We start from the raw sequence: 27,145 nt of genomic DNA, 5'->3' as shown, positions 1-27,145 counted from the left end.
AATGGGGAAAGGGGACGGTGGGACAGGGTGGTGTGTCTTCCTGCTGGTGGTGGTGGTGGTGGTGGTGGTGGTGGTAGCAGTGGTAATATTGTAGTGGTGCTTTTAACCCCTTCAGTACAATGACGCATTTCATATTCATTCTGCTTACTATTTGGTGATTTTAAACAGCTTCAGAAACTCATGTGGGGGATTTAAATAGTGAAGACTGTGGCCATTAATCTTCTGACCTCCATAGACCCTTCTTAATGTCAATAAAATGTTCTAATCGTATACAAATCCCAAGGCAAAAATGTGTCCCAGTATTGAAAGGGTTAATATTGTGATGGTGATGGTTTTAAAGGTATATTGTTGTGTTGTGGTGGTAGCAGTGGTGTTGTTATCGTGGTGTTAAATGCGACAGTGTGATTCTAGGGATTAATGAAGTGGTGTTTTTATGGTGATGGCATTGAATAGCAGGAAAAATAGAAGTGGTAATTTTTGGATGTACATTGTGGTGTGGTGATGCTGGCAGTGGTGCTTTTATCGTGGTGTTAAATGCGACAGTGTGATTCTAGAAATTAATGAAGTGGTGTTTTTATGGTGATGACATTAAATATCAAGACAAATAGATGAGTTTTGGAGGTATATTGTGATGTGGAGCTACCAGTGACGTTTTTATGATGGTGTTAAATGTGATAGTGTGATTCTAGTGATTATTGTATCGGTGGCTTTATGGTGATGGCATTAAATAGCAGGAAAAATAGAAGTGGTAAATGTTGTAGGTACATTGTGGTGTGGTGGTGGTAGCAGTGTTGTTATCGTGGTGTTAAATGCGAGTGTGATTCCAGTGATTACTAGAATGGCGTTTTTATGGTGATTACACTAAACAGCAAATGAAACAGAGATAATGCATTAACGATAGACAATAAATGGTTAATGGGTAATAAACGGGCAATAAAATGGATAATGCGTAACAACAGGCAACCCATTAACGATAGCCAATAAATAGGTAGACAACCTCACTTTTACTATCCCTCTCACGAACATTCCTTACCTAAATCACGTGAGGACGAACATTATTCTTGATTTTTTTTGGCCATCCTTTGTGTTCCCCATGTGGTAACCTGATCTTTTAAACCCCCCAAGGCTCTGGTAGATCCACAGGAGGGGCCCAAGTAACTCCTCCTACCTATTACGCTTCATAACTTCAGTGCAGCTTTGTGTCAGGGAGATTAAGCAAGGAGGGATGGAGCTTTGTGCAGGGAGGAATAGGGGAAAAGAAGAGGAGAAAGAGAAGTGAAGAGAAGGGAGGACGAGGAGGAGGAGGAGGAGGAGGAGGAGGAGGAGGAGGAGGAGGAGGAGGAGGAGGAGGAGGAGGAGGAGGAGGAGGAGAGGAGAAGAAGAAGAAGAAGAAGAAGAAGAAGAAGAAGAAGAAGAAGAAGAAGAAGAAGAAGAAGAAGAAGAAGAAGAAGAAGAAGAAGAAGAAGAAGAAGAAGAAGAAGAAGAAGAAGAAGAAGAAGAAGAAGAAGAAGAAGAAGAAGAAGAAGAAGAAGAAGAAGAAGAAGAAGAAGAGAAGAAGAAGAAGAAGAAGAAGAAGAAGAAGAAGAAGAAGAAGAAGAAGAAGAAGAAGAAGAAGAAGAAGAAGAAGAAGAAGAAGAAGAAGAAGAAGAAGAAGAAGAAGAAGAAGAAGAAAAAGAATAAGATAAAATAAAAGCATCAACGTTACAAAGACAATTAGAGAGAGAGAGAGAGAGAGAGAGAGAGAGAGAGAGAGAGAGAGAGAGAGAGAGAGAGAGAGAGAGAGAGAGAGAGAGAGAGAGAGAGAGAGAGAGAGAGAGAGAGAGAGAGAGAGAACCAAAATTTCGTATTGACTTTACACTTTTGTTTTTTCCCTTTCTTTTTTTTTCTTTTCCTGTAAATCTTGTCTTCCGCAGCGCATTACCTCAACCTGACTTTATCTCTCTCTCTCTCTCTCTCTCTCTCTCTCTCTCTTGCTCCTCCTTCGTGTTTCTTTCGCCTCTCCTTTACATTTACTCTCCTTCCTTCCTTCCTTCCTCTCCTCCTTTGCGTCTGTTCGTCCTTCCGTTCATGGCAATGTACGAGTGTTTAGGTTGAAAGCATTACGAGAGATGCTATAATGTGTAAAAGTAAATACATCCTTTATCTTTACCCCTTCCTGTCTGTGCTATGACTCTCTCTCTCTCTCTCTCTCTCTCTCTCTCTCTTACTACTTTGCTGCATTTTCCGTTTTTAAATGTCTCTGTAGTTCCTTCATTCCCTATTCATGTATGTTTCTCTCTCTCTCTCTCTCTCTCTCTCTCTCTCTCTCTCTCTCTCTCTCTCTCTCTCTTTCTCTCTTTATTTTGCCACAGCTTGCCTCTTTGTTACTATTCCTTCTCCTCTATCTATACAATATTGCTTCAGTGTTACATAGAACGGTAGCTTAATAGGTTTTTCGCTTCTAAATCCTCCCATTGATAACGTTTCCCAATAGTATCTATAATGAATTCAGGGAGTTTTCCTATATACGAACACATATTACCGTTATCCATTTCCTCTTATCTACTTAACGAATTATAATCTCCATTGTTCTACCATATACTCTCTCTCTTTCCCTCTCCCTGTCTCTTTCTCTTTATCGGTTCACATTCTCCTACTACACGTTTTCTTTTCTCCTGATTCTGTACGCACTGTCTCATTTCCTTGTCTGAGTTTAGCTGGAACAATCTGCACATCTCCTTTTTCTTTGTCTCTTTATCTTGTTTTCTTTCAGCAGCTCGAATCCTTCCTCTTTCCTCCATTCCCTTGCTTTAGGACGCTCCCTCTCCTTTAACTCCTCCCACACACTCTCTCTCTCTCTCTCTCTCTCTCTCTCTCTCTCTCTCTCTCTCTCTCACACACACACACACACACACACACACACACACACACACACACACACACACACACACACACACACACACACACATTGATACCCACACAGAAACACGCAAGCCAACTGTGTTTCTCCTCCTACACTTCAGTGGTACATAGTTCTACCTTCTTTTCTTTCAGCAGTGTAAATCTTCCCTTTTCTATCGACTTTCTGACTTTTCCGAGCCCTCACAAACCTCAATGATACGTGTTTATATCTTCCCTTTCCTAGAGCATCCCAAATCCTTCCTCCTCTCTCCTTTCCTTTGCTTCAGAATCCTCACACACTTCCCAGACACGTCTTTACCTTCTCTTTCCTTCAGTAGCTCAATTACCTTTCCCTTCTCTCCCTTACCTTGTCTTCAGAACCCTCACACACTTCCCTGACACATGTTCTTACCTTCAGAGTGAGAGCAAGCCACAAGAGAATCCACAGAAAGAGATGAGCGATGGTGGCTATAGTGGCAGCGAGGACCGAAGTATCCAGGGAGGAACGATACACGACAGTCCAGTCATACACCAGCGGGGAGGCGGCTGCAGTCATCGCTACGAGCACCGTCAGAGCCCAGCAGTGAGGCCAGTAGCTCCAAGGCGTCTGGGGAGAGAAGACGGGAGCGTTACGGAGACACTGACGACGACGAGGGACAAAGTTTAGCATGTTTTGGTGCAGCGGACATGAGAAACGAGGCAGACTGGCGGAAGTTGGTGGTTGAAGAGTGAGAACTGAAGGAAAGGAGAGGGAAGGAAAGGGAAGGGAAGGGAAGAGAAGGAAAAATGGAACACGAAGAGAAGGTTAGGTGACGGGGAAATGGGACACGAAAGAAAGGTAAGTGAAGGGCAAAACGAAACACGAAGGGAAAGTAAGGTGAAGGGAAAAATGGGAGAGAATTGAAAGCTAAAGGGAAAAATGGGACATGAAGGGAATAAATGTAACACGAAGAGAGGCTAAGAAGAAGGGAAAAATGAAACACGAAGGGAAGGTAAAATGAAGGGAAAATGGATTGCAAAGGGAGGAAAAAAGGTGATGGTGAAAATGTACAGAGGAAATGAAAAGAAAATTAGGAAAAAATAATCCTGAGAGAGAGAGAGAGAGAGAGAGAGAGAGAGAGAGAGAGAGAGAGAGAGAGAGAGAGAGAGAGAGAGATGAACACAAAGTAGGAGAGCGGCCTTTGTTAACTGGGGAGCATAAAAAGTGTTGTAGATAATGACCGCCAGTGATTATAATGATGTAGCAGGGCAGGACAGGACGAGGTAGGGACTGAGAGATGAATCACAACCTTGCTCACCCTAAGCTACCTGCACACCAAGAGGATTAGACCAACACCCGTATTAAATAGGAAAGAAAGACTGGTCTATTCTTTCACTACGACTATTTTCAAACGCCACTGAGGTTTTTGCTAGTATTTCTTCTATCAATAAAGTAAAAATCTTGCTTGGTAAATCACTCAAGGGGCCGATTAGACACTCCACATTAAGAGAAACACGCCCTTTCTTTCACTATAACTATTTTCAAACACACAAAGATGAGAAAGCTGATTTTAACTAATATTCTTCTGTTATAAAGTAAAAATATCGTTAATCTGTCACGAGAAACATGAAAACACCCTTAAGAACTTCAACTAGAGCCTGTTGAAACTAGTGAAGATACAGCGCAAAGTCCCTCAGAACACAGACCTAAGAGGCAGACACCCATATGCGAGTAAAGGGACAACAGAGGCGAGTAATGATGAGTAACGGTGAGTAAAGGCAGTGTTTCCCCCAAAGTAGCGAGAAGATATTGATATAATACCAATTAATTCTGGAGTTTAAGTGTAATTTATGCTAACAATTACTCAGACACTATAAGAAAGAAAGTTTGATTTATGACTACTTTGGCGTAAATCAAGACGTTGTTTCATGGGGCTCTGGTGGAACGTTAGCGAAGAGAGAGAGAGAGAGAGAGAGAGAGAGAGAGAGAGAGAGAGAGAGAGAGAGAGAGAGAGAGAGAGAGAGAGAGAGAGAGAGAGAGAGAGAGAGAGAGAGAGAGAGAGAGAGAGAGAGAGAGAGAGAGAGAGAGAGAGAGAGAGAGAGAGAGAGAGAGAATACAGCACCGAGTTGCGAGTCTTTTGCACTGAGTAACGCATCTATTTTGTCAGGGTTGAGCTGACATGAGCAACTAAACAGCTATTGATCCTTTCCGTGAACCCGCCAATCGAAGCACCGTGACGCGGAAATACACAAGACACGAACCGCACGAACCGGACAATAATCACACGAAACGAACCCTACAAACCACACAAAGAAACCAGAAACGAAGGCTTGAAAAAATCGTACACGTGAACACGGGACTGAAACAACACCATGAACCACACAAGAAAAACACGAACTTCCACAAAACACACGGGAAACACGCCAAAATGAACACCATAGATACAAACGAGAAACGAAGCCCCATGAACCACACAAATGAGCACGGGATTGAAACACCATGAACCACAAGAACCAACCAAACAAAAAGAACCCCCTCATGAACCACACAAATGAACGCGGTACTAAAACACCACAAACCACAAAAAAAAAAAAAAAAAAAAAACACCGCAAAACAAATCCCTCATGAACCACACAAGTGAACAAGGGATTCAAACACCAAGAAACCGTACATGCAGGGGCAGTTTCCAGTCGCTTCTCTGTCCAGTAGAGTCCAGATTAATCCCTCCCGAACCATCTTTTTTCCTTTGCAGGGTTCCGTGATTTCCTTAATGGCGTGGTGTGATTGTGGTTTCCCTTTCTTTGTTTGGGTGAGTAAAGGTCGCCGGAGTATTTGCCACGCTAATGCTGAGGTTAAAGGAGAGGTGCTGGTCTTTCATCTCACTTTGTGCTGCTTTATTCATGCGTAAAGGAGGACAGCTAAGGGCACGCATATTCACGTACACACACACACACACACACACACACACACACACACACACACTCTCTCTCTCTCTCCCTCTTTCAAAAGTTATGTTCTCGATTCAATAAAAAGGTGACGGATGAATAAATATACTTGAAAACAACAATAATTTAGGTTTTCTTCAAAATAACTATAATTTAAGTTACCGGTTCAAAGTAAAGAAAAAATATGATAGAGGAATAAAAGAATAAAAAGAGAGAAAATACACTACAACTAGCCGCCAATTTAGTTCCACACAGATTCTAATGCTCTTCTCTCTCAGCAATCTCAGTCATAAGGAGTACAAACCTATACGCGCATTTCTCATAGTCTAACATTAAAGAAAAGTAAATAAACAAGTAAATAAATAAATGAAATAAAAATAGATAAATAAATAGGAATAAATGAAGATAATAAAATAAAATACTTGTTCTATATTGAATTAGGTGCGATTTGAGGTCAAGGCTTACGGTAAACAATGAATGGTACAGGAAAGTGACAGTGTTTAGTGAGAAACCCTTCACTGTTCAGGAGGCGAAGGACTTAATTAGGCTCGTATTCTCAACCAAGTTATTTGCTTCAACTCCACTATTCTGAAAGCCTTTATTTAAATTGACACGAGTTTTTTAAGGCGCTTTTAAGTTTCTAGAGGCAGAGTGATTTCTACGTTATTAACTGAAAAACAACAACTTGAAAACCCCGCTAGTCATTTCTGTGGCCTTGGAAAACAGTCGTAGTGAGAGAACAAAGTGGTTTTAAATACGAACTTTAGTCTTATATTACATTAGCTATTACATGAATTATCTAGGGACAGGAAGCAATTACGACTAAAATATGACAGGTAAGGAATCCGAACGTGAAAAAAAAATAATCCTTATAAGAAAATCCTTAATGTTAAGAGATCCAGTGTTAAAATATCGAAGAAATCACTAAAACGTTAAGAAATCCACTGAAATGTCAAGAAATCACCTAAAATGTCAACAAATCCGCAAAAATGTCAAAAAATCCACTAAAATGTCAAAAAATCTACTAATATGTCAAGAAATCCATTAAAATATAAAAAAATCAACAAAAATATAAGAAATGCACTAAAATGTCAGTAAATAATTCTAATATCAAGAAATCCACTAAAATGTAAAAAAATCCTCTATAATGTTAAGGGATCCACAAAAATGTCAAGAAATCAACTAAAATGTTAAGAAATCCACTAAAATATCTAGAAATCTCTCTAAGATATCAAACAAGTCACTGGAATGTCATACAATCCACTAAAATGTCAAGAAATCCACTCATAATGTCTAAACCCACTGAAATGTCATAAAATCCACAAAAAAAATTTCAAGTAATCCACTGATACAATGTCCAGGAATCCAGCTCTAAAAAGTCCCGAGAAGCCCAATGCTAAAATTCGCTCAGGAAATCTGGGACGAAAGGGAAAGAAATCCAAAGTTACGAGTGTATGTTAAGAAAACCCAGTGCTAGAATTTTGAGTAAGGAAATGCAGTGTGCAGTGGAATCCGCGGAGGTCTGAGGGGACGAGGGGTGGGAGACTGAGGATAGAGGATGTGTGGGGACGGAGAGCGTGGGGCGATGTGGGGGAGTGGGTGTGTGCGGAGAGTACTCTGGGGTGCGGGCTTCGACCAGCACGGGGCTGTGGTGCTATGCGGACAAAGGGTCACCTGCATAATTTAGTAGCGCGGGCCAAAGTTCCGACAAGCACGACGTCAATATAAATCCAGTACTTCCACGTCCCCAGAGACCCGCGGTACACGCCCTGCCACTGCTCGATAATCTATGAATTGGAGCTGAATAGTCGTCCTGCATGAGTGTGCGCGCCAGTGTATATCTTCCTTCCCCCCTTCATTTATTTAGCCAAGCGATGAACCTTCCTGGAAAAATCTATACGAGTGTGTAACGTGACGCGCTCAGTGAAGTGAAAGTACTCGTAACGGCGCTCGCTGTAATAACTAACGCCGGGAATGCAGTGTGATGAAAAAAAATAACTGCATTCGTGTGTCCTTTGTGGCCGCTACGTGTCAAGAAAACTGTATTCGCATGTTGCCACTTCCGAGAATTCTACGTAAGTGAAGAGAAGATGTTTGTGAGTGACTGTATAACCACGAGGCGTACACAGAATAATGGTTAAATCCTGAGAAAATTACACAAGGGAACAGACACAGGTAACATTCGTGGTGATGAGAACAATAAGAAATTTCTCAAAGTTCAACAATTTCCAGTAACGGTTTGCCGGACGTAATAATCTCTCGTAAGGTTCAACAACATTTGTCGAGTTTTCACTTGAAGATTAACTAATCGAGAACTCAAGCAAGGAATTTCCCGAACTTTGGCAGATCTTACTATTTATCCAAGTTCATAACCAATTACAAAGTTAAACAGTCTCGTACAACTTTGCAGGTCTTTCATTACATTGCTAACTGAACTAATCCGGAAGAGCAACAACTAATTCCCTGTACGTCGCTTTGCCAGTCTAAGTTGCGTTGTACCAATCTTGACAGAACCAATTATAAACTTGAACACACCTTGATGAACAAAGGTGATGACCCTTCAAGCATTTCACTAACCGTCCCAAAACTTCAATAAACGTAAGACATGAACTTCAATACCCAGCTGCCAATTTGATAACGCATTCTGTAGTAACGCAAATAGGGATACGCAAGACTTTCTAGGCTAGGCTTTCCTAACATTTTTTTTCTTCATCTCACTTAAAACCATCAGATATCCCTGTCAGTCTTTCCTTTTCCATTCCTCTCTTAATACCAGCAGAAGTGTATAAGCTAATTTCACCAGTAATCTTTTTCTCTTTCTTATTCCATGCCTCTTTAGAAACCCTCAGTATTTACATCAACGCCTTTCACCCCTTTAGAAACACGTCACAAAATATGTTTCTATATCATCTTTTCTTCTATTCATCCTTAGAGAATGTTAGTGATGCATTAGACAAAGGTTTGCCCATCACCCATTCCCCTTTCTCCCTCTCCTTTCCCAGTAATATATATATAATGTATCCATCAACCATTTCCCTTATTTTTCCATCCCTCCAAGTAGACCGTCAATAAATAATGCCAGGTAATTCCCATATCTTCCCAGAAAACCGTAAAATAAAGGTTTCCATATCACCCATTGCCTTCTCTCTCTCTCTCTCTCTCTCTCTCTCTCTCTCTAGAAATGGTCACTGGTAAGGTAACCATTCCCTGACCCATCTTTTCCCTCTTCCCTTTACTGTCTTTCCTATATTTATACCCTCTCTCTCTCTCTCTCTCTCTCTCTCTCTCTCTCTCTCTCTCTCTCTCTCTCTCTCTCTCTCTCTCTCTACCTTCCTCTATTCCTCTCTTTTTTTCTCTCTTAATCTTCCCTTCCTCTTTTCACTTCTCTTTGTCCCATCCATTCACTCTTCTACTCTTCTTTCCTCTTCAGTTTTTCTCCCTTTCTTCTTTCCCAGTATTTCTCACTCCATCTTTTCTATCCATCTATCTTAATTCCCTCCCCTCCACTCTTTTTTTTTCCATTCCTCCTTTACTTCCACGTTCATTCCTTCTCCTGCACTAATCTTTCTTCCCTTCTAGTCTTCTCTCCTACCATCTTTCCTCTACCCTTTCCTCCCCAACTCCCTCCCAGCAGTCACGTGATCCGCAGCCAGGTCAGGTGAAGGGAGGAAGCAGTATTGGTCTAGCAAATTGGCTGTGTGATTACTCGTGGCCCTTACTGTCTCCTCCCTTTATTTGCTCTACCTTTCATTATCCTCCCGTGTTTGCTATCTCCCGCTCTTCTGTTATTTTCTACTTTGTTTCTCCCCGCATGGTACTTTCCCTTCCGTTGGTTTGCGCAGTTTCCAGTACTTTTTCAGTCTTTATCTCACGTGTTTGTTTATGTCAATTGAATGAGCTGGGAATTATTGGTGCTGATTGGTTCTTTCTGACAGTCTTCGGGTTTTTATTGCCGATATTCAGTAGCTTCTCCTTTTTGATGCGATTGATTTCTTTGGTTTTGAATATTTCTTTGTTTACATGAATAGAGTGGACTCCAATTTATCGTTTTTTTTTTTTTTTGGTGTGTTTTTGGGGTATGGATTTTCTTATGATCCTTAGTTTCAGATTGAGTTGTTTTGGTCCGTGCTACCTTGTCGTTTCCAAATGTTCTTTCAATGTCTTTTTTTTTTCTTTTTATACCATGTGGGCTTTTCACGGGCATTTATGGGCTAAAGGGGATACTTTTTTGGGGTACCTCCTATCCCAAATCCCAAAAACTAGGAAACCGTTGCCCCGAGTGAGGAAGCCCAACCTACACTTGGACCGTGGACAGGATTCGAACCCGTGCGCTTGGAGACCCTCGGACCCCAAAGCACGCATGGTTCCACTGTACCACGGCGGCCAAGTAATCTTTGATCATACGAATAGAATGAACTGAAAACTATCCTACATTTTTTTCGGTATTCTTAGTCTTCACGTTTCATATTTAAGTGTTTCGTCCCCTGCTATCTTGATCTCTTCAGGTTTTCTTACATTGTTTTTCTTCAAGCAATAGAGAAATCACATTGATCTTCATGTCAATAACTAATAATGCGAGAAGATAAGAAAGAAAAGAAGGAGAAAAGACCCCGTTAGATATAAAAGGAAAGAAGGTGAAGTACCAAATGATGATCCCAAGAGAGAAAAATCCAGCAAATCTTCACGTCACTTATTAAAAACACGAAATAACGAGGAAGAAAAGAAAAGGAAATACCCACAAGTTGTAAAAAAAAAAAGTAAACACTAGATACAGAAATAGAAAAAAAAGAATAAAAAAAAAATACACAGAAAATAAATAAAGAAAAGAAAGGAATACCCACAACATATAAAAAAAAAAAAAAATATTCAAGACAAAAAAAGGAGAAAAAAGTACTCAAAAAGAAAAAGCATCGAGTAGAAAAAGAAAAGAAAAGAAAATACCCACGCAAAGGAGAAGAACTTTGCACCTGTACGTGATTAACTTTCAGACGACATACGTACACTCACCTGGTGGCCGTGCTTGCTGAGGATGTGATATTTCTCCTTCTCTGCGCTCAGGAAAGAATTAAACTTGACGAAGCCGTAGAGGTAAATGATGGAACCAGAGGCGAGAACCATGACCTGGGAGGCGGTGAAGACGGCGACGCAGGCGGGGAGGGGCAGCAGGAAGCCCTCAAACACTGGCAGCACGTGCTCGGCGCCCACCACGTGAACCTTGTAAAGAACCTGAAGAAGGGAGCGAGGTATAAGTGTAACCTTGTGAGGGATGGTATGGGGGTGTTTTGTTCTATTGAAGGAGGAGGAGGACGAGGACGAGGACGAGGACGAGGACGAGGACGAGGAGAGAGGAAGAGGAAGAGGAAGAGGAGGAGGAGGAGGAGGAGGAGATGAAGGAGAAGGAAAAAAGGAATAATAATAATAATAATAATAATAATAATAATAATAATAATAATAATAATAATAAGAAGAAGAAGAAGAAGAAGAAGAAGAAGAAGAAGAAGAAGAAGAAGAAGAAGAAGAAGAAGAAACTAGTAGTGTAGTAGTAGTAGTAGTAGTAGTAGTAGTAGTAGTAGTAGTAGTAGTAGTAGTAGTAGTAGTAGTAGTAGTAGTAGTAGTAGTAGTAGTAGTAGTAGTAGTAGTAGTAGTAGTAGTAGTAGTAGTAGTAGTAGTAGTAGTGGCAGTAGTAGCAGTAACAGTAGCAGTAGTAGTTGTAACAGTAGTATTAGCAGCCAGCCTCATTACAGGAAAAGAATAGGTCTCTTGGCGCGCCGTACAATGCAACCCGCGCATCCTACACACATTACCTTATCACATTACTGCATGCATAAAACACCTGAATAAGTCCATTTAAACACTACATACAGAACACCTGATCGCATTTCACTCCACACAAAGAACAAATGATAATGGACTAATAACATGAACGTTAGGGAAAACACAATTACGTTTAGCACTAATAACAATTCACCTTCAATCTACGAGACAAAATAAAAGGGAAAAGCGACACGCGGGACGGTGCACGATCTAAATTTCCTACAAGCGAGTGTGGATTTCCGACCTTATTGGAAAAGTGACGGTCGGCTCACCCTCCTGTAACCCTGCCTGTCTCTCTTGTGTTTCCTCGCTATCCTTCCTTCCCCTCACCTGCCTCACCTAATTAGATTCTCCTCCCTCATCCTCGCCTCTCCATCACCCGTCCTCATCTTCACCTGTCACCCCTCCATTTTTTTTCATATTTACCTGACCCTTCATCATCTAGTTACACCATCCACCTGTCCTTTCCTGCCGCCTTCCCGCCGTGTTTATCTGTCTTTTGTTCACGATGGAACATTATCTACGTATTTTTCTGTTTCTTCCTATCCTTTTATTACATGTATACATTTTGTGCTTCTATTCAACTTGGGTATACATATTTCTAGTATTTATTTATTTATTCATTTATCTATTTTTCATGATTTTTTTTGTCTAAGCTATAAGTAATTTTCATTTTTTTTTTTTTTTTTTTTTTTACGTGCACTTGTGTTACGAATCTTCTATTGCCACTATCAACCTTTTTCGTACAACTTACTCTGTACATCTGAGTGTCTAATAATCTTCAGCTAACTCCATACTTCTTTTCGTGCCTATCCTTCTATTTCTATGTATTTGTCTACCCTCCTATATCTTTATGTGCTCTTTGTTCGTATCCAATTTTATTACTCCATCATTCAACAGTATTTTGTACATTTTTCTACCTTCACTCTTTCGTGCTTCATTATACGTGGCCCTTTCTTAACTCCATATTGTGCCTTTTCCCTCAACCTTTTTATATTTCTATGATTATCCTCTGTTGTGTCTTACTTTCATTATACTTCTTCATTATATTTCATTTTGTGTTTTTTTTCTATCTTGAAGTATTTGGCGCCTTATTATGCTTATTATCTTATTCTTCTATTACCTGGTGGTCCTTTCTCATCTCCATCTTCGCACATCTTTTCCTTCCATCTTTACGTTATTTCCTCAATATATTTGGTGCATTATTAGCAATACCTTATTCTTTATTCACCTGTTTACTTATTGGCCCACCTCTCTTTTCCTTTTTTTTTTTATCTTATCCTTACGCATTTCTACATATATACTCTTCCGTGGCTAATTATTACACTTTACTTTTTCCCCTATCACTTATCGTGCTCACCTGAAATCCGTTGATGGAAAAGATACTTTGCGCCGCGTTCAGGATCAGCTGGAAGAAGAAAACCAGACCGAGAGCCTTGTTGGTGCCCCAGAACACGCCGGCGTACCTGAGGGGGATGCAGAAGGCCCTTGGCGTCTTATCTATATGACTAAGAGAGTTTAAGTGGTGGAGCATGAATGTGAATAGTAAAAGAAGGTTAGGATTCGGTTTTTGTGTGGGATTGTTAGCTTTGAGGTTGATCTGTTATATTGTGGGTTTCTCTCTCTCTCTCTCTCTCTCTCTCTCTCTCTCTCTCTCTCTCTCTCACCTGCCGGCGTAGACCAGGTGTGCCAGCAGGTAGTTAAAGAAGTGTGGCGAGAAGGGCCCCCACGGGATCTCTCCGATGTGCCACATGTCCTCCTCCTCCACACCCTCCTCCCCGTCCGCCCCGCCCTCGCCGTCCCTGCGGGTGGTGATGTCCATTGCCTGGAAGGTCACCGACGTGGACGCCTCGTACCTCATGGCCACAGGACCTGCAAGAGAATCTCAGTTGACCCGTGACCTTTTAGTTTTCATGTTCGACAAAGTGACCAGGAGAAAAAGGCTCTCTCAGGTGACAGTCCCAAAAGAAATGTCAAAAGTGTCTGCGGTGGACAATTTTTATTTCCTTTTGGTATGAGAAGTTTATTGCTTTGCCTATTCCTAGGGGCAAAATACAGAGAGAACGGTCTCATTAAGAAGGGGAAGGCTGAACCAGCATCTGCTGCCCGGCCTTGCTGTGGAAGTGTGTGGCCAGCTGTGCAATCTCTAAGCTCCTGGAGTGTAGTAAGGTGATCCACAAGACTCTTTTTCACCAGTGGCAGACGGAGCTAAGAGTGTGAACAATGTGTGTATGAGTGAGTGGTGCTTTGCCTGAGGCACCCTGTGTGGGATTGCTGGCCTGGTATAAAATGAGATAGACAGAACTATGAAAGAAAAACATATTTTTCTATGAACGTGATGACAAGGTTATTTTCAGTGATCATAGTTGTAAATGAGTTATTTTTACTATGAACTTCTCACGCTAACACGATTAAATTGATTTGATATATTTCTTTTACTTTTTGGTTGAAAAAACGAGAAATTCTTTAACTTGCACAACCTGAAAAATCACGATCTCAATATTTTGCATTTTTTTTGTAATGAAAGAAAAAAAAACATCTATAATTTGTTAGATTTCAAATCATAAATGTAACTTATATTGCAGACTTTTGATTCCATCTCTATCAGTAATTTTCATATACAATATTCTCTTTCTTTCATGTAAGAGTAGCATTGACATGAGGCTACAAAAGTCTTAGAAATAATAGGTCTATTGAGGTGTCAGTCCCCAAAACGATTATCCAAAAGACACAACTGTATTCATTTGTAAGAATTAAACAATTACTTCGCAACTTTGGATGGTAATCTGATAAGAAGTGTAATAACCCGGTGGTGGCAACCGATGACGGACAGACTGGGCCTCGACTGACCTGGGGTGGCGGGCGTGGGAGTGCCTGCGTAGGTGGCCAGGAGATTGAAGATGGACAGACGTTCCCGCTGAGGAAGCACGCGGGACAACTCTGACCACCACACCGTGCCTGGGGGAGAGATGTGTTAGCACCGAGACTCATCAACACTGCATGTATACGATACTTTCTCGAATGAAAATCAAGAAAAAAAATCTGTTAAAAACAATGTAGGAGACACTAATTTTCTCCTTGTAGAGCCCAGGAGAGTACCTGGGATTGATGAGCACAGGAGGAGACGGTGTACTACTTATTTTACTATGAATCAAGGAAGAGATCTGTTACCATCAGTGCAAGAAACAGCGTATTTTTCCTTACTAAATATCAAGGAAGCGAACTGAACTGTTGTTACCGAGGATTCATGACCACTGGGAACACTAAACAAAATGACATGCTTTCCTGAATCAACATCAAGTAATACGTCAACATCACTATAGGAGACAGCGCATGTTTCCCTAAAAAAAAAAAAAAAAAGAAAGCGAAAAAAAGAGGGAGAAGTTAGTTTGAATGTAGTGAAGAAGAAACAAAAGGTGATTCTGGAGGTCTTTATTCTCTAAAATTTCTACCATTGGCCTTCTTCAGAGACACTAAGCTTAGACTCTGAACCACCCTGGGCTTCCTCTTCATCACATTTCATCGGACTGTCAAAACTACACAGGAATAATAGTATCGTGGATTCAGGAACAGAGAAAAAAGTACATTTTTTTTCTGCATCAAAATAAAAGAAGAGACTAATGAAGGCTTGTGACTCATGGCGTGTAACCGATGGCAAAGTAATTTTTTACATCTTTCTGGAATCAAGAATAAATATCAATATATAGGGCTGATGAACACATGGAAGACAAAACTCATTATGATCAAAGTCAGATGTAAAACAAATGTCTCATATCTTCTCTCTTGACTGTTTATCATCTTCCTTTTCTCTGCTTGTGTACCTATTTGTTTGTTTGTCTGTCTGTCTGTCTCTCGGTCTCTCTATAGTACCAGTGCACATAATTGGTATCTTGTGCTCTGTGCTTGTACCATTTGATGTCAGTACGCGCACACCTGTAATTACTGGTCTCTGAGGCACCTGTGTACCGTACCACATTTAGGCTTACCAGTACTTGTGAATCTTTCTGCTTATAGATTTGTTAGTAACTGTAAATAAAAAAACAACAACAACAACAACAACACCTGTGGCTCTGTGGCACCTGAAATCAATATTCCTGAAGCACTTGGTATCTGCGAAGCTGTGAATTGCGAACTGTGAGCTAGTTAGCATTTGAAAAGGCGTCAACACTTGTGGTACTGATGGCTGACGTAATGGCGCATGAACGAACCACTGAGCAGAATAGCATACTGAAGAGACAAACTGTAAGAAAATGAATAAATGAATAGATAAATATATAAGTTAAATAAAAATACGACGAAAAAGTAGAACCAGTCTCAACACTTCGATTTCTTAGCAACATCACTCACTCAAGATCACAAAATCATTCCACTACAGATAACACTCCATACATTGCAATACATTACCGAGTGCCTTCCCTTCCTATACTGAGTCACTTCGCGCTATCTTTCACTTCGGCGTTTAGTATTGACATATGATTTATGCATTATGATACCCTAACTCTTTATCAACACTTGGTCTTTGAATAATAAAATGACTCCCTTAACACCTGTCTACAAGAGCCAGAGACACCTGCGCATAATTAATAAGGCCCAATTCAACTTTACCTGTCACTAATTTCCACCTTTTATTTTTCTCCCGGCGCGGTGAACCTGGGCCTAACAAAGAGGAAGGAAGCCAATGCAATTCTGTTGTTCCATATTTTACAATGAGCGCGGGGGTATTTTTCGGGAGTGAGGTTCAGCACAAGTTTAAGGATGAAAGCGGAGGGAAGCCAAGGATGTAAGCAACTCCCATCTTCCGCCGCCGCACTCCAACATTCATCACGGTGTTTCCTCTCCAAACTCCCGCCAAACGAACCAACTTTCACGCCCACTCATGGAGAAAAATCCTCGCCTCTAGACAAAAAATCTCTCTTATAAGTAAAGGATTTGGAGTTCCCGCAGTTCGCCAGGTGAGGTTCATTAGCCTAGAGTCACCTGAAGGCCCCGGGAACTCCTGCACGTGTAAAAAGTTTCAACGCACTGTGGTTAATTCATTCTCAGTTAAATTATAAACGAAAAATAAAAATAACTCGTGATTGATGAGTTTTTTCAGAGGTTACGTTATCAGAAGTCAGTGTCGTCTTGTTTTTCAGCCATACCAGTGCCTTCCTTGACTTCTTCCACGTAAACCATTTTCAACGAGTACTTAGTTTCTAACATTTTTCTCGCCTCGTACTGAAAACTAAGGCAAAAATTCTTGTCTTGATTTTTCCTGTCATATTTTTCTTTCTCTCTGATATTATTATGTTTCATTAAGAATTTCTGTATCTAGTATTTATATAAGTCTTCAGTGTTTCTCTCTCTCTCTCTCTCTCTCTCTCTCTCTCTCTCTCTCTCTCTCTCTCTCTCTCTCTCTCTCTGTGTGTGTGTGTGTGTGTGTGTTCTTAGTCTTGCACCTTCCCTCCCTCCCTCCTCAGTCGTGCGCTCTCCCTTATACACTCTCGTTAGTCTAGTACCGTCCTCCTTCCCTCCAGCCTCCTTCTCCTTTATCCTCCCTTGCTAATCCCATCTGTCCCTCTAACTCCAGCATTATCTCCCACCTCAATTCCAGATCCTGTCATTGCCTTGCATCCTCCTCCTTGTCCTGCACCTGCTACCCTGAATACTCGAGTCTCCTGTTTCCTCTGTCCTATCTCCTCTCGCTTTACTACCTTTACTGTGTTCCTATTCGTTCTTGCGTCTTCTCTCATCCTATTTCTGCCCTTGTTTCTTCTATTCCTCTATCTACCTCTTCTCTCTATTGCGTTGTTTCTCTGTTGCTTACTTCATCTCTTCGTGTTCGTTTCTCATTCTTGTATATTATGATGGTATTCGGTCCATCTAGATCTCTTCTTTTTCATTTTTATTATTTTCATCAATTTAGTCCTGTCTGTCTATTCTGTCCTATTCCTTACTCTCAAATTCCTAGTCTTCCTGTTTATTTTTTTTTTCAGTTTTGTTTATCTAGTTGTGTTCATTATCACTCCCAGTACTGTTATGTCCATTTAAGTTCTATTTGTTTCTAAGTACTCTTCTGTCTCTGTCTTTTTGTTTTTATTTACTATGACCTATTCCTACATTCCTAGTTCTCACTGTCTTTCGTGGTACCGTGATATTCTCAGTTCATTCCTACGCCTGCTACTGTCACGTTAATTTAGTTCCGTCTCTTTCTATCTCTAGTGTTGTCCTGTTCTCTAGTTTGCCTAACCCTGTATTTCTATGTTATTGATTCGTCATTCTCTTTGTTATCGTGTTTTATTTATTTATTTATTTTTTTTACCTCATGAAATCAGAGCCAAAGCAAGAAGAGGAAGAAGATGAAGAAGAAGAAGAAGAAGAAGAAGAAGAAGAAGAAGAAGAAGAAGAAGAAGAAGAAGAAGAAGAAGAAGAAGAAGAAGAAGAAGAAGATGATGATGATGATGATGAAGTAGATGAAGAAAAGAAAAGGAAAAAAGAAAAAGGCGAAGAAGAAGAAGAGGACGAAGAAGAAAAGAAAGTAAGAAGAAGAAGAAGAAGAAGAAGAAGAAGAAGAAGAAGAAGAAGAAGAAGAAGAAGAAGAAGAAGAAGAAGAAGAAGAAGAAGAAGAAGAAGAAGAAGAAGAAGAAGAAGAAGAAGAAGAAGAAGAAGAAGAAGAAGAAGAAGAAGAAGAAGAAGAAGAAGAAGAAGAAGAAGAAGAAGAAGAAGAAGAAGAAGAAGAAGAAGAAGAAGAAGAAGAAGAAGAAGAAGAAGAAGAAGAAGAAGAAGAAGAAGAAGAAGAAGAAGAAGAAGAAGAAGAAGAAGAAGAAGAAAAGAAAAAAAAGACTTTCCTACCTCTCCATATTAGTACACGTTGAGTTGTAAAGACGGCAGGAAGTCAGTCTTTAAATCTTTTCCTCCTCCCTCGTCGCAAATAAAACCTTGATTGGCACGTCAGTTTTCTGAAGGAATGATTGAATTAAACCGCCTCTTTCTTATCGCTCAAGGATCCCCGGAGCAAAATATTTCACTGCTGGAATCTAATTACTGGAGTTGAAAGAATAAAAAAAGAGCGAAAAAAAAGCAGAAGACTAATTGCCGAGGAAGTTGCGCCGTGCATCAGAAGTTCAGAGCCAGAGGATGCTTAAGTGGCCCCTAATTGGTGTGGCAAGACAGATGTTTGCGATGGAATCAAATATCCCTTTTTTTTCCATTCTAAATATATAAATTACCAAAAATCAACAGTTCAGACTCGGGGGATACTTTGCTGGCCTTTAGTTGGAGTGGAAGGATTTATTTTCGCAATGGAATCAAATACCTTTCTTTTTAACGATTCTAAATATATAAATTACTAGGAATCTGTTGCTTAGACTCGTGGGATACTTTGACTTTCTTTAAATGGAGTGGAAGGACTGATTTTTTCAATGGAATCAAATACCTTTCTTTTTTTACCGATTCTAAATATATAAATTACTAGGAATTCATAGTTTAAATTCGGGGGATACTTTGGTGACCTTTAATATGAGCGGAAGGATTTATTTTTGCAATGGGATCAAATACCTTTCTTTTTGACCGATTCTAAATATATCAATTACTAAGAATCCACAGTTTAGATTAAGGGCACACTTTGGCTTTCTTTCATTGGAGTGGAAGGATTTATTTTTGCAATGGAATCAAATACCTTACTTTTTTTTTATCGATTCTAAATATACAAATTACTAGGAATTAGCGGTTTAGACTCCAGAGACCCTTACGTGGCTTTTAACTGATAAGGAGGATTTTATTTTTTTTGCAATGGATTCAAATACTTTTCTCTTATTTTACTGATTCTAAATACATGAATTACCAAGAATTCGTAGTTTAGACTCAAGGGTTACTTTGGCAGTCTTTAATTGGTGTGAAAGGATTTATTTTTGTGATAGAACCAAATGCTTTTCTTTTTACCGATTCTAAATATATAAATTACCAAATATCAGCAGCTTAGCCTCATAGATACTTTGGTGATCTTTAATTGATGCGGAGGATTTGTTTTTGTGAAAGAATTAAATACTTTTCTTTTTTACCATTTCTAAATATATAAATTATTAGGAATCACCAGTTAAGACCCGAGAGATCCTTGTGTGGCCTTTAACTGGTAAGAAAGAATTTGTTTTTGCGAAGGAATCAAATGTAGACTTTTCATCTTTCCAAATAAAAGCTACCGGGAGTGAGACGTCGAAGTCAGTGCAATGTTGAACCCAAGACACGTGCCGGGAAGATGTCCAACTAGTCTTTAATCTTGCCACACTGACAATGTTTGGGGTTTCGTTGATTTTTGAGTATGTTATTGGCCAATTTATCTGATTTCATCGCACGTTATTGCCTAATTTGCGTTGGCTGGTAATATCATAAAGGAACTGAGTGTTATTGCTGTCATAACGTGAATCAGACAAACAAACAGACAGGCAGATCCAGTGTTATTATGAATACCGATATTTTCAATAATTTTTGTAATCATTGCGTCTTCAATTCAATTTTTTTCTCATTAAACACTTGCTTTTCATACTTTCCATTGTTGCTCTTAAGAAAGATGTTAGTTTTTCCCTAAAAATGTTAGTTAAAATAGAGCTAAATTATTTCTTCCCTCTAAACCTTTACAAAAAATATCGTAACACACACACACACACACACACACACACACACACACACACACACACACACACACACACACACACACACACACACACACACACACACACACACACACTCCTACTATCACCACCACCACCATCACCACCACCCATTTTAATGAACGGACATCTCATCTTTAGTATCAAGTCATTCTTTTTCAGGTGGAGGAGTGAATGAAAGAGTATAACACTGAATAAACGAGTGAGCCAGTGAGTCGGTGAAGGAGGAAGTGTGGTGAGTGAGTGAGTGAGAGTAAGAAAGAATGTGCGGTGTCAGTGAGGTAACGTGTGGTGGGAATGAGTGAATGAGTCAGTAAAGGAATAGGTGTGGTGAGTGAGTGAGGAAGATGTGATGAGTGACTGAATAAGTATGGAAATAAGTGTGGTGTATGAGTGAATAAGGAAATATATCTGGTGAGTGAGCGAGTGAGTGAGTGAGACCGTGAGTGAGTGAATGAATGCGTGAATGAGTGAATGAATGAGTGAGTGAGTAAGACCGTGAGAGCGAGTGAGTGAATGCGTGAATGAGTGAATGAATGAATGAGTGAGTGAGACCGTGAGAGTGAATGAATGAGTGAGTGAGTGAGTGAGTGAGTGAGACCGTGAGTGAGTGAGTGAGTGAGTGAATTAATGAATGAATGAGTGAGTGAGTGAGTGAGTGAGAGACCGTGAGAGTGAGTGAATGAGTGAATGAATGAGCGAGTGAGTGAGTGAGTGAGTGAGTGAGTGAGGCAGCAAGTGAGGTGAGTGGCCATGGTAAGGTCCAATCATTCGTATATTAGTAGCGGCGCCTGCCTCACTAAAGGGATTACACTGGTGATGTCACGCAGGATGCCACACGCTGCTGGGGGCGCTGCCGAGGTCACCGCCACAACCTCCGGGAAGTCCCTGCCGTTATACTTATCCTGTGTAATTTTGTATCCGTGTTTATATTGAAGTTTGGACGCAAAATGAGGTGTGCAGATTAAAGAGAGAGAGAGAGAGAGAGAGAGAGAGAGAGAGAGAGAGAGAGAGAGAGAGAGAGAGACATTCACGTTGTCCCTACACATCACCTCAGTCTTTCCTTTTTCTCCCACTAAAAAGTTCAAAGCAAAGAAAATATATATGTATATATATATATATATATATATATATATATATATATATATATATATATATATATATATATATATAAAAAATACAAATAACCTACAAACTAATCAGAAAAGCCCAATCCAACTTCAAGCCTTTAGAATTAGTGGCCAGGAACTCGCTTACTTTCAGGCATTCACTTTGTTACGTGGGTGGCGACGCAGTGGGCTCCTCTCGCATGACTATTGGGTTAAACGGGCCGCACCTCTCACGTGATTCGTTTAGCGTAACAAACCTTATCCAGCACTGTCCGTCATTCGTCAATCATGCGGCCATTGCCAATACACCTCCCGGCGCCTGTCCGCTCCTCGATTCATGCGATTTGTTGGACTATTTGTTTGTGTTTGTGGTGTCTGTTTTATATTTGTGTTTGTGAATGTATGTATGTATGTATGTATGTATGTATGTATGTATGTGATTGTTTTTAACTTTGTGCCTTTTGTCTGTTTGTGTATATCTGTTTGTCTAGTGGTCTGGGTCTCTGTCTGTCTGTCTGTCTGTCTGTCTGTCTGTCTCTACAATGCGAGCAATGGCCAGCACGCCAATTACCATACAAATTGAGACCTCATCATCCGTCTTCAGATAATCACACTGAGTACCACCACCTCCATCACCAACACCACCGTCAAGACCACTACTACGACCATTATCATTAGCCTTACTACTACTACTACTACTACTACTACTACTACTACTACTACTACTACTACTACTACTGCTGCTGCTGTTGCTGCTGCTGGGTAAGGCGTCATATTCGCTCCCATTCCTTTATTTCTTCTACATCATCAGTTGATTATAACGATCGTCTGATTTGCAATGTATTTCAGTAAACACTGATAACAGTTAATGATAAGAATAGGCCCGTATTTTGAAATGCTTTGCCCTCTCACCATCACTGCTTTCCAAAGGTTAAGTTGAAGGTACTCGTGTTTTTTTTAAATATTTTTATGGTTTCAGTAATAGATTGGCAAGATTTCTAGTTTATTAAAGGAGGCTGTCCTGAAAACCTCTGAATGCAGGCGTTAGGCTAAAGTTACTGGAAGCTTTGAATGACTTTATCTCTCCTTTTGTTGTTATTGATGTGCTTGATGTTTTTCCAAAGTGAACTGTACACTTGTGCCATCTTATACTTTCAATTATAACGTTTGTCCTTATTTTTTTACCAGGTTGCGAGTTAATTGTCTTTAACGACCACGGATCTGCACCTTCCTTTGTCACCTGTCAGTCTACCCATGTCCACATCTCCTCTCAACTTTCACTCATTCTAGTGTGTCCATGAACTTAACTCTTTGTCTTTCTAATTCCACTCTACCTAAAAGAAAGTTTCGATGCCCTCTGTTCTTAGTACATGGCCAGGGAAGGTTAGCTGTCTCTTCTTTATATATATATATATATATATATATATATATATATATATATATATATATATATATATATATATATATATATATATATATATATATATATATATATATATATATATATATATATATATATATATATATATATATATATATATATATAAGAATATGTATCTGCTCTCCTTAGTGCTTCTCTCTATTTCTAATACAATGTGGTGCAGGCTAAGAATACTGTATCGAATATCAATTGCAACAATAATTGATCGATTAATTAGGTTCAGTGTCTGTAGATGGTATATATATTTTCATTAGGTAGGCTTTATAATGTTATTGAATTGCTTAATTAAGTGAATTAATGAGTCATCTGCGGTCATTAGCAGTCAAAGGATTAATGTTGAGAAGGTAGTACAGTTGAAGGATTGATGATATTAATTAGTCATCTGCGGCCATTAGCAGTTAAAGGATTAATGTTGAAGGATTGACGGTATCTTTAGTGATGATTCTAAAGGCTCTTGAATAAGCACATCCTTCTGTTAGGCACTGTTATGCTTCTATATATACCTTCTTAAGTCCCCTAGTCGTGGTCAGGGATCTAATAGAGTCTGCCTTTACATTAACTGTGCTGTTTACCACTGATCCTAAGTCCTCTGATCTGCTTCAATACGTACTGGAATAAACACGTTCCTCTGAGCTTCTTTTTTTGTTTTTTAGATCGCCAAGTAATACAGTCGTGGTCAGGAGTCAAATTAATCAGCCTTTATCTTCAGTGTTTTATATTTACCTCAATTCTGCTTCTGTAGGTACTGACATGCATACGACCCTCTGAATTGCTTGCTTAACTCCCCTAGTCGTGGTCACAAGACGAGTAACCTGCCTTCCTTCCAACTATGCCTAATGTTTTCCCTCATCTCTAAGCCCACTGATCCGCTGAAAGCCTAATGGAGCCTCGCAATTAAGATTCTCGGGAGATCAAAGGGCGTGCGCTTGAAGGAAAACACTAAGCAAGGAGAGAGGCAGCGAGAGTGGCGGCGCGTTACCTGACAATTAACCGTGACTATGTAGATGTAGAAGTCACCTCAGGAAGGGTACATTAATGCATCCCTCCCTCTCTGGTCTATGTGAGGATGGCTTAGTATTCCAGCCCACAAAGGAGTATATTGAGAGGGATTCTGGCCTCCCCCTTATGTTCCTCTGAGGCTTAAGTCCCGCACAACACGGCAGGGACAATCAGTATTCCAGACCGAAGCGGGAGATTATGTAAACACCCGCTTCGGGATCATGAATCTGAGCTATGATGTGTCGGCTGCATCGTGCTGTCAGGTCCCCGGTGAGTGAGACAGTGTTCCCTGCTGGACGTGTGCTGGTGATGCTGCTGCTGCTGGTGGTGATGTAGATTATTAGTGATGATACTGTCGTGCCGATGGTAGTGATGAAGTTTGGTGAAGTTGATGGCATTAGAAGGGATGATTTTGTGGTGCCAGTAGTGGTGATGGTGTTTGATGTTGTAGATAGTTGTAATGATGATGGTTTTATGTTAGTGGTGGTGATGCTTATAGTGATGATGTTTGGGGATACAGACAGTGTTAATAAGGATTTTGTAGTGATGGTGATGCTAACAGTGGTAATAATGATAATTTTGTGCGAGTGGTGGTGGTATTATCCCCTTCAGTACCATGACACATTTCCATATTCATTCCGTTTACTATGTGGTGATTTTATACACCTTCAGAAACTCATGTGAGGAATTGAAATAGTGAAGACTGTGGTCATTAAACTTCTGATCTCCACTGACCCTTCCTAATGTAAATGAATTAGTCTAATAGTAAGCAAATCTCAGGAAAAAAATGTGTCGCAGTGGAAGGGGTTAATAGTAGTGGTCATGAAAGCTAGGAACTTATAATTAGCTGCTCTCTAGATAGATAACGCTGAATAAGATTACTGTAAGACCCACTTGTAATAATAGTGTTGTTATTATAGTTAATACGGGAAATGGAAGTAAAATAATATCCCCATACGATTATCTCTAACATCCACCGTTTCATATTAGTAAAAAAAGGTGTTTACAGCAAGGTACGTTTGAGACAAGGGAGCATTAGCGTTGTACTTCGTTAATAATCATAACTGCATACTAAACTACGCTTCTTGGGACTCTGTATGTTGTATATCTCAGCGGACGTAAAAAATAACTTAATTCCCGCCATAAGGTGCCTCTTAATTAAGGATCTCTCTCTCTCTCTCTCTCTCTCTCTCTCTCTCTCTCTCTCTTTAATTCTGTAGGGCGAGGTAATGAAAAGTTAATGCCGTGAAGGAAAATATTCAAATTCCTCGTAAATCTGATTATTACGGCGTATTTTGTGGCGCAGAAACACTCGCCCACGTGACCCACTTTTGCCAGCGTGAAATTAACGTGGTAGTAGAAAGTGTGTTGGCCTAATGAAGATCCTGAACGCGGTAATCTGTCGTGGAGCTGACGCGGTGACAGGGATTGCAGGAGTTATTGTACTCTTGCTTCACTCACCTCATACAGTCTTATTCACTTGATTTCAGTTCACAGTCACGCTCCCTTCATCTCACTTCAGTTTTTTTTTTTTTTTTTTATCTCAGTAACTCATTTCACCATTTAACAGTCATGCTTCCGTCACTTCACTTCACAGTCACACTTCAATAACTTCATTTCATCAGTCACTTCATCTAATAGTCATACTCGTTTCCCTTCACTTTAGTTACTTCATAGCCAGAGTTCCTTATACTCATGTGAATCAATACAGTTCACTTCACATTCATATACACTAACACACCTTCACTTCGTACTTACTTAATATCCATGCACGCTTCATCTTTGCTACATACTAACTAATACATACTAAAACACCCTCAATTCACACTGATTTCAAGCTTATACACACCAAATACCTTCATTTCTCACTAATACACATTGAAACACTTATACTCCACGCTTATATACACTAAAACTTCATGACTTCACACTAATACATACCCAAGAGACACTTCACACTTGCATATCTAACACACAGATCGTTACTTTACACACACACACACACGCACACACACACACACACACACACACACACACACACACACACACACACACACACACACGTAACACTCATTCTTCAAACTGAAACGAATATATTAATGGATTATATTTCTACTGCTTCGTTTCGTAAAAGACAAAAATCACTAATTACGCAGATCTTTCCTGCGTGAGATATTTTATGGATAAAAAAAAAAAAAAAAAAAAAAAACCAGTTGGTTTGTCAGGTTAAAAGTTTGTCTTGTCTTGAAGTTTCACGGTAGTTTCAAAGTCCAGAAGGTTTTTTGAAACTTTTTGCAACATTTTAATTTGTCATCACTTTTTCACCCTATTCTGGTCGTCCTTTTAATTTCCTTATCTCCTTCCCAAACGGCATTATTTCACAGCTTATGACCAACTGATCAACAGACACCAACACATCCACCTTTACTAATCTTCCCACTCCTAATCTAAATTCATTAGTTCACCCAAAACACTCATTCATTATCAAGCGAACCACGCATATTTTAAAGAATTAGCAGCACCAATAAATTATGAAACGTGCGTACAACACCTGCTCGCTCGCTGCCAAATCTTTAATCCCCAGCACTTCCACATTTTTAGTTGAAAGCGAAATTCACTCCCTCATTCTTTTCTCGTCGTCAAGTTGAAAGTCTGCAGGGGACACGAGTCTTAAAAATCACTCGTCTGGCATTAGTCGTGGATAAGCCCAGACTGACGCGCTGTATAAATTTTCCCGGCCTGTTCCCAAACTGCCTTCTCTCTTCCTTCACTCTCGCGTGTCCGGCAGAAGCGATGGGGCATGTCTGGCGTGGACACGGGACCTGCATGCTTGAGTACCCTCGCGCTGCAGTAAATTTGAGACCAACGTACGGATGACAAGTTTGAGTAGAGTAGTGACGCTAAGGTACGAGAGAGAGAGAGAGAGAGAGAGAGAGAGAGAGAGAGAGAGAGAGAGAGAGAGAGAGAGAGAGAGAGAGAGAGAGAGAGAGAGAGAGAGAGAGAGAGAGAGAGAGAGAGAGAGAGAGAGAGAGAGAGAGAGAGAGAGAGAGAGAGAGAGAGAGAGAGAGAGAGAGAGAGAGAGAGAGAGAGAGAGAGAGAGAGAGAGAGAGAGAGTAATGCCTTGTCCAGTCTTCCAGTCACACCAAGAGGCTTTACTGAGGTCAGCAATATTGCCCTGTCCACGGGAGCGTCAGGAAAGCACGGAGGGAAAAAATGGCAGGCGAGGAACGCGAGAAAATGGAGAGAAAAAATAATGACAGAAAGTAAAGGAAAGTGAAGGAAGTAGAAGGAAGTAAAGGAAAAAAAAATAGGAATAATGAAAAAGAATAAGT

The 27,145-nt window shown here is 40.1% G+C and overlaps 1 protein-coding gene across 5 annotated transcripts in view; it reads right to left on the bottom strand.

Annotated features, from left to right (window-relative positions):
* LOC123511854 (protein tincar-like) overlaps window positions 1–27,145 on the bottom strand; it is a 310,085-nt gene that overhangs the window by 41,450 nt on the left and 241,490 nt on the right. For 4 of the 5 annotated variants that reach the window (XR_006676963.1, XM_045267904.1, XM_045267905.1 and 1 more), the window contains exons 4-8: window positions 14,470–14,578; window positions 13,287–13,491; window positions 12,980–13,085; window positions 10,807–11,031; window positions 3,293–3,487 (exon numbers count right to left, since the gene is read on the bottom strand). Coding sequence is in view for 4 of the 5 variants with exons in the window: in XM_045267904.1 (XP_045123839.1) it covers window positions 3,293–3,487; window positions 10,807–11,031; window positions 12,980–13,085; window positions 13,287–13,491; window positions 14,470–14,578 (840 nt within the window). In the remaining variant the exon portion in view is untranslated. The remainder of the gene's footprint in view (window positions 1–3,292; window positions 3,488–10,806; window positions 11,032–12,979; window positions 13,086–13,286; window positions 13,492–14,469; window positions 14,579–27,145) is intronic. The other variant, XM_045267902.1, reaches the window with a different exon arrangement.

This window comes from Portunus trituberculatus, chromosome 32 (assembly GCF_017591435.1).
Source record: "Portunus trituberculatus isolate SZX2019 chromosome 32, ASM1759143v1, whole genome shotgun sequence".
In the NCBI taxonomy this organism is placed as follows: domain Eukaryota; kingdom Metazoa; phylum Arthropoda; class Malacostraca; order Decapoda; family Portunidae; genus Portunus; species Portunus trituberculatus.
This window is presented reverse-complemented; position numbering and strand designations above follow the sequence as displayed.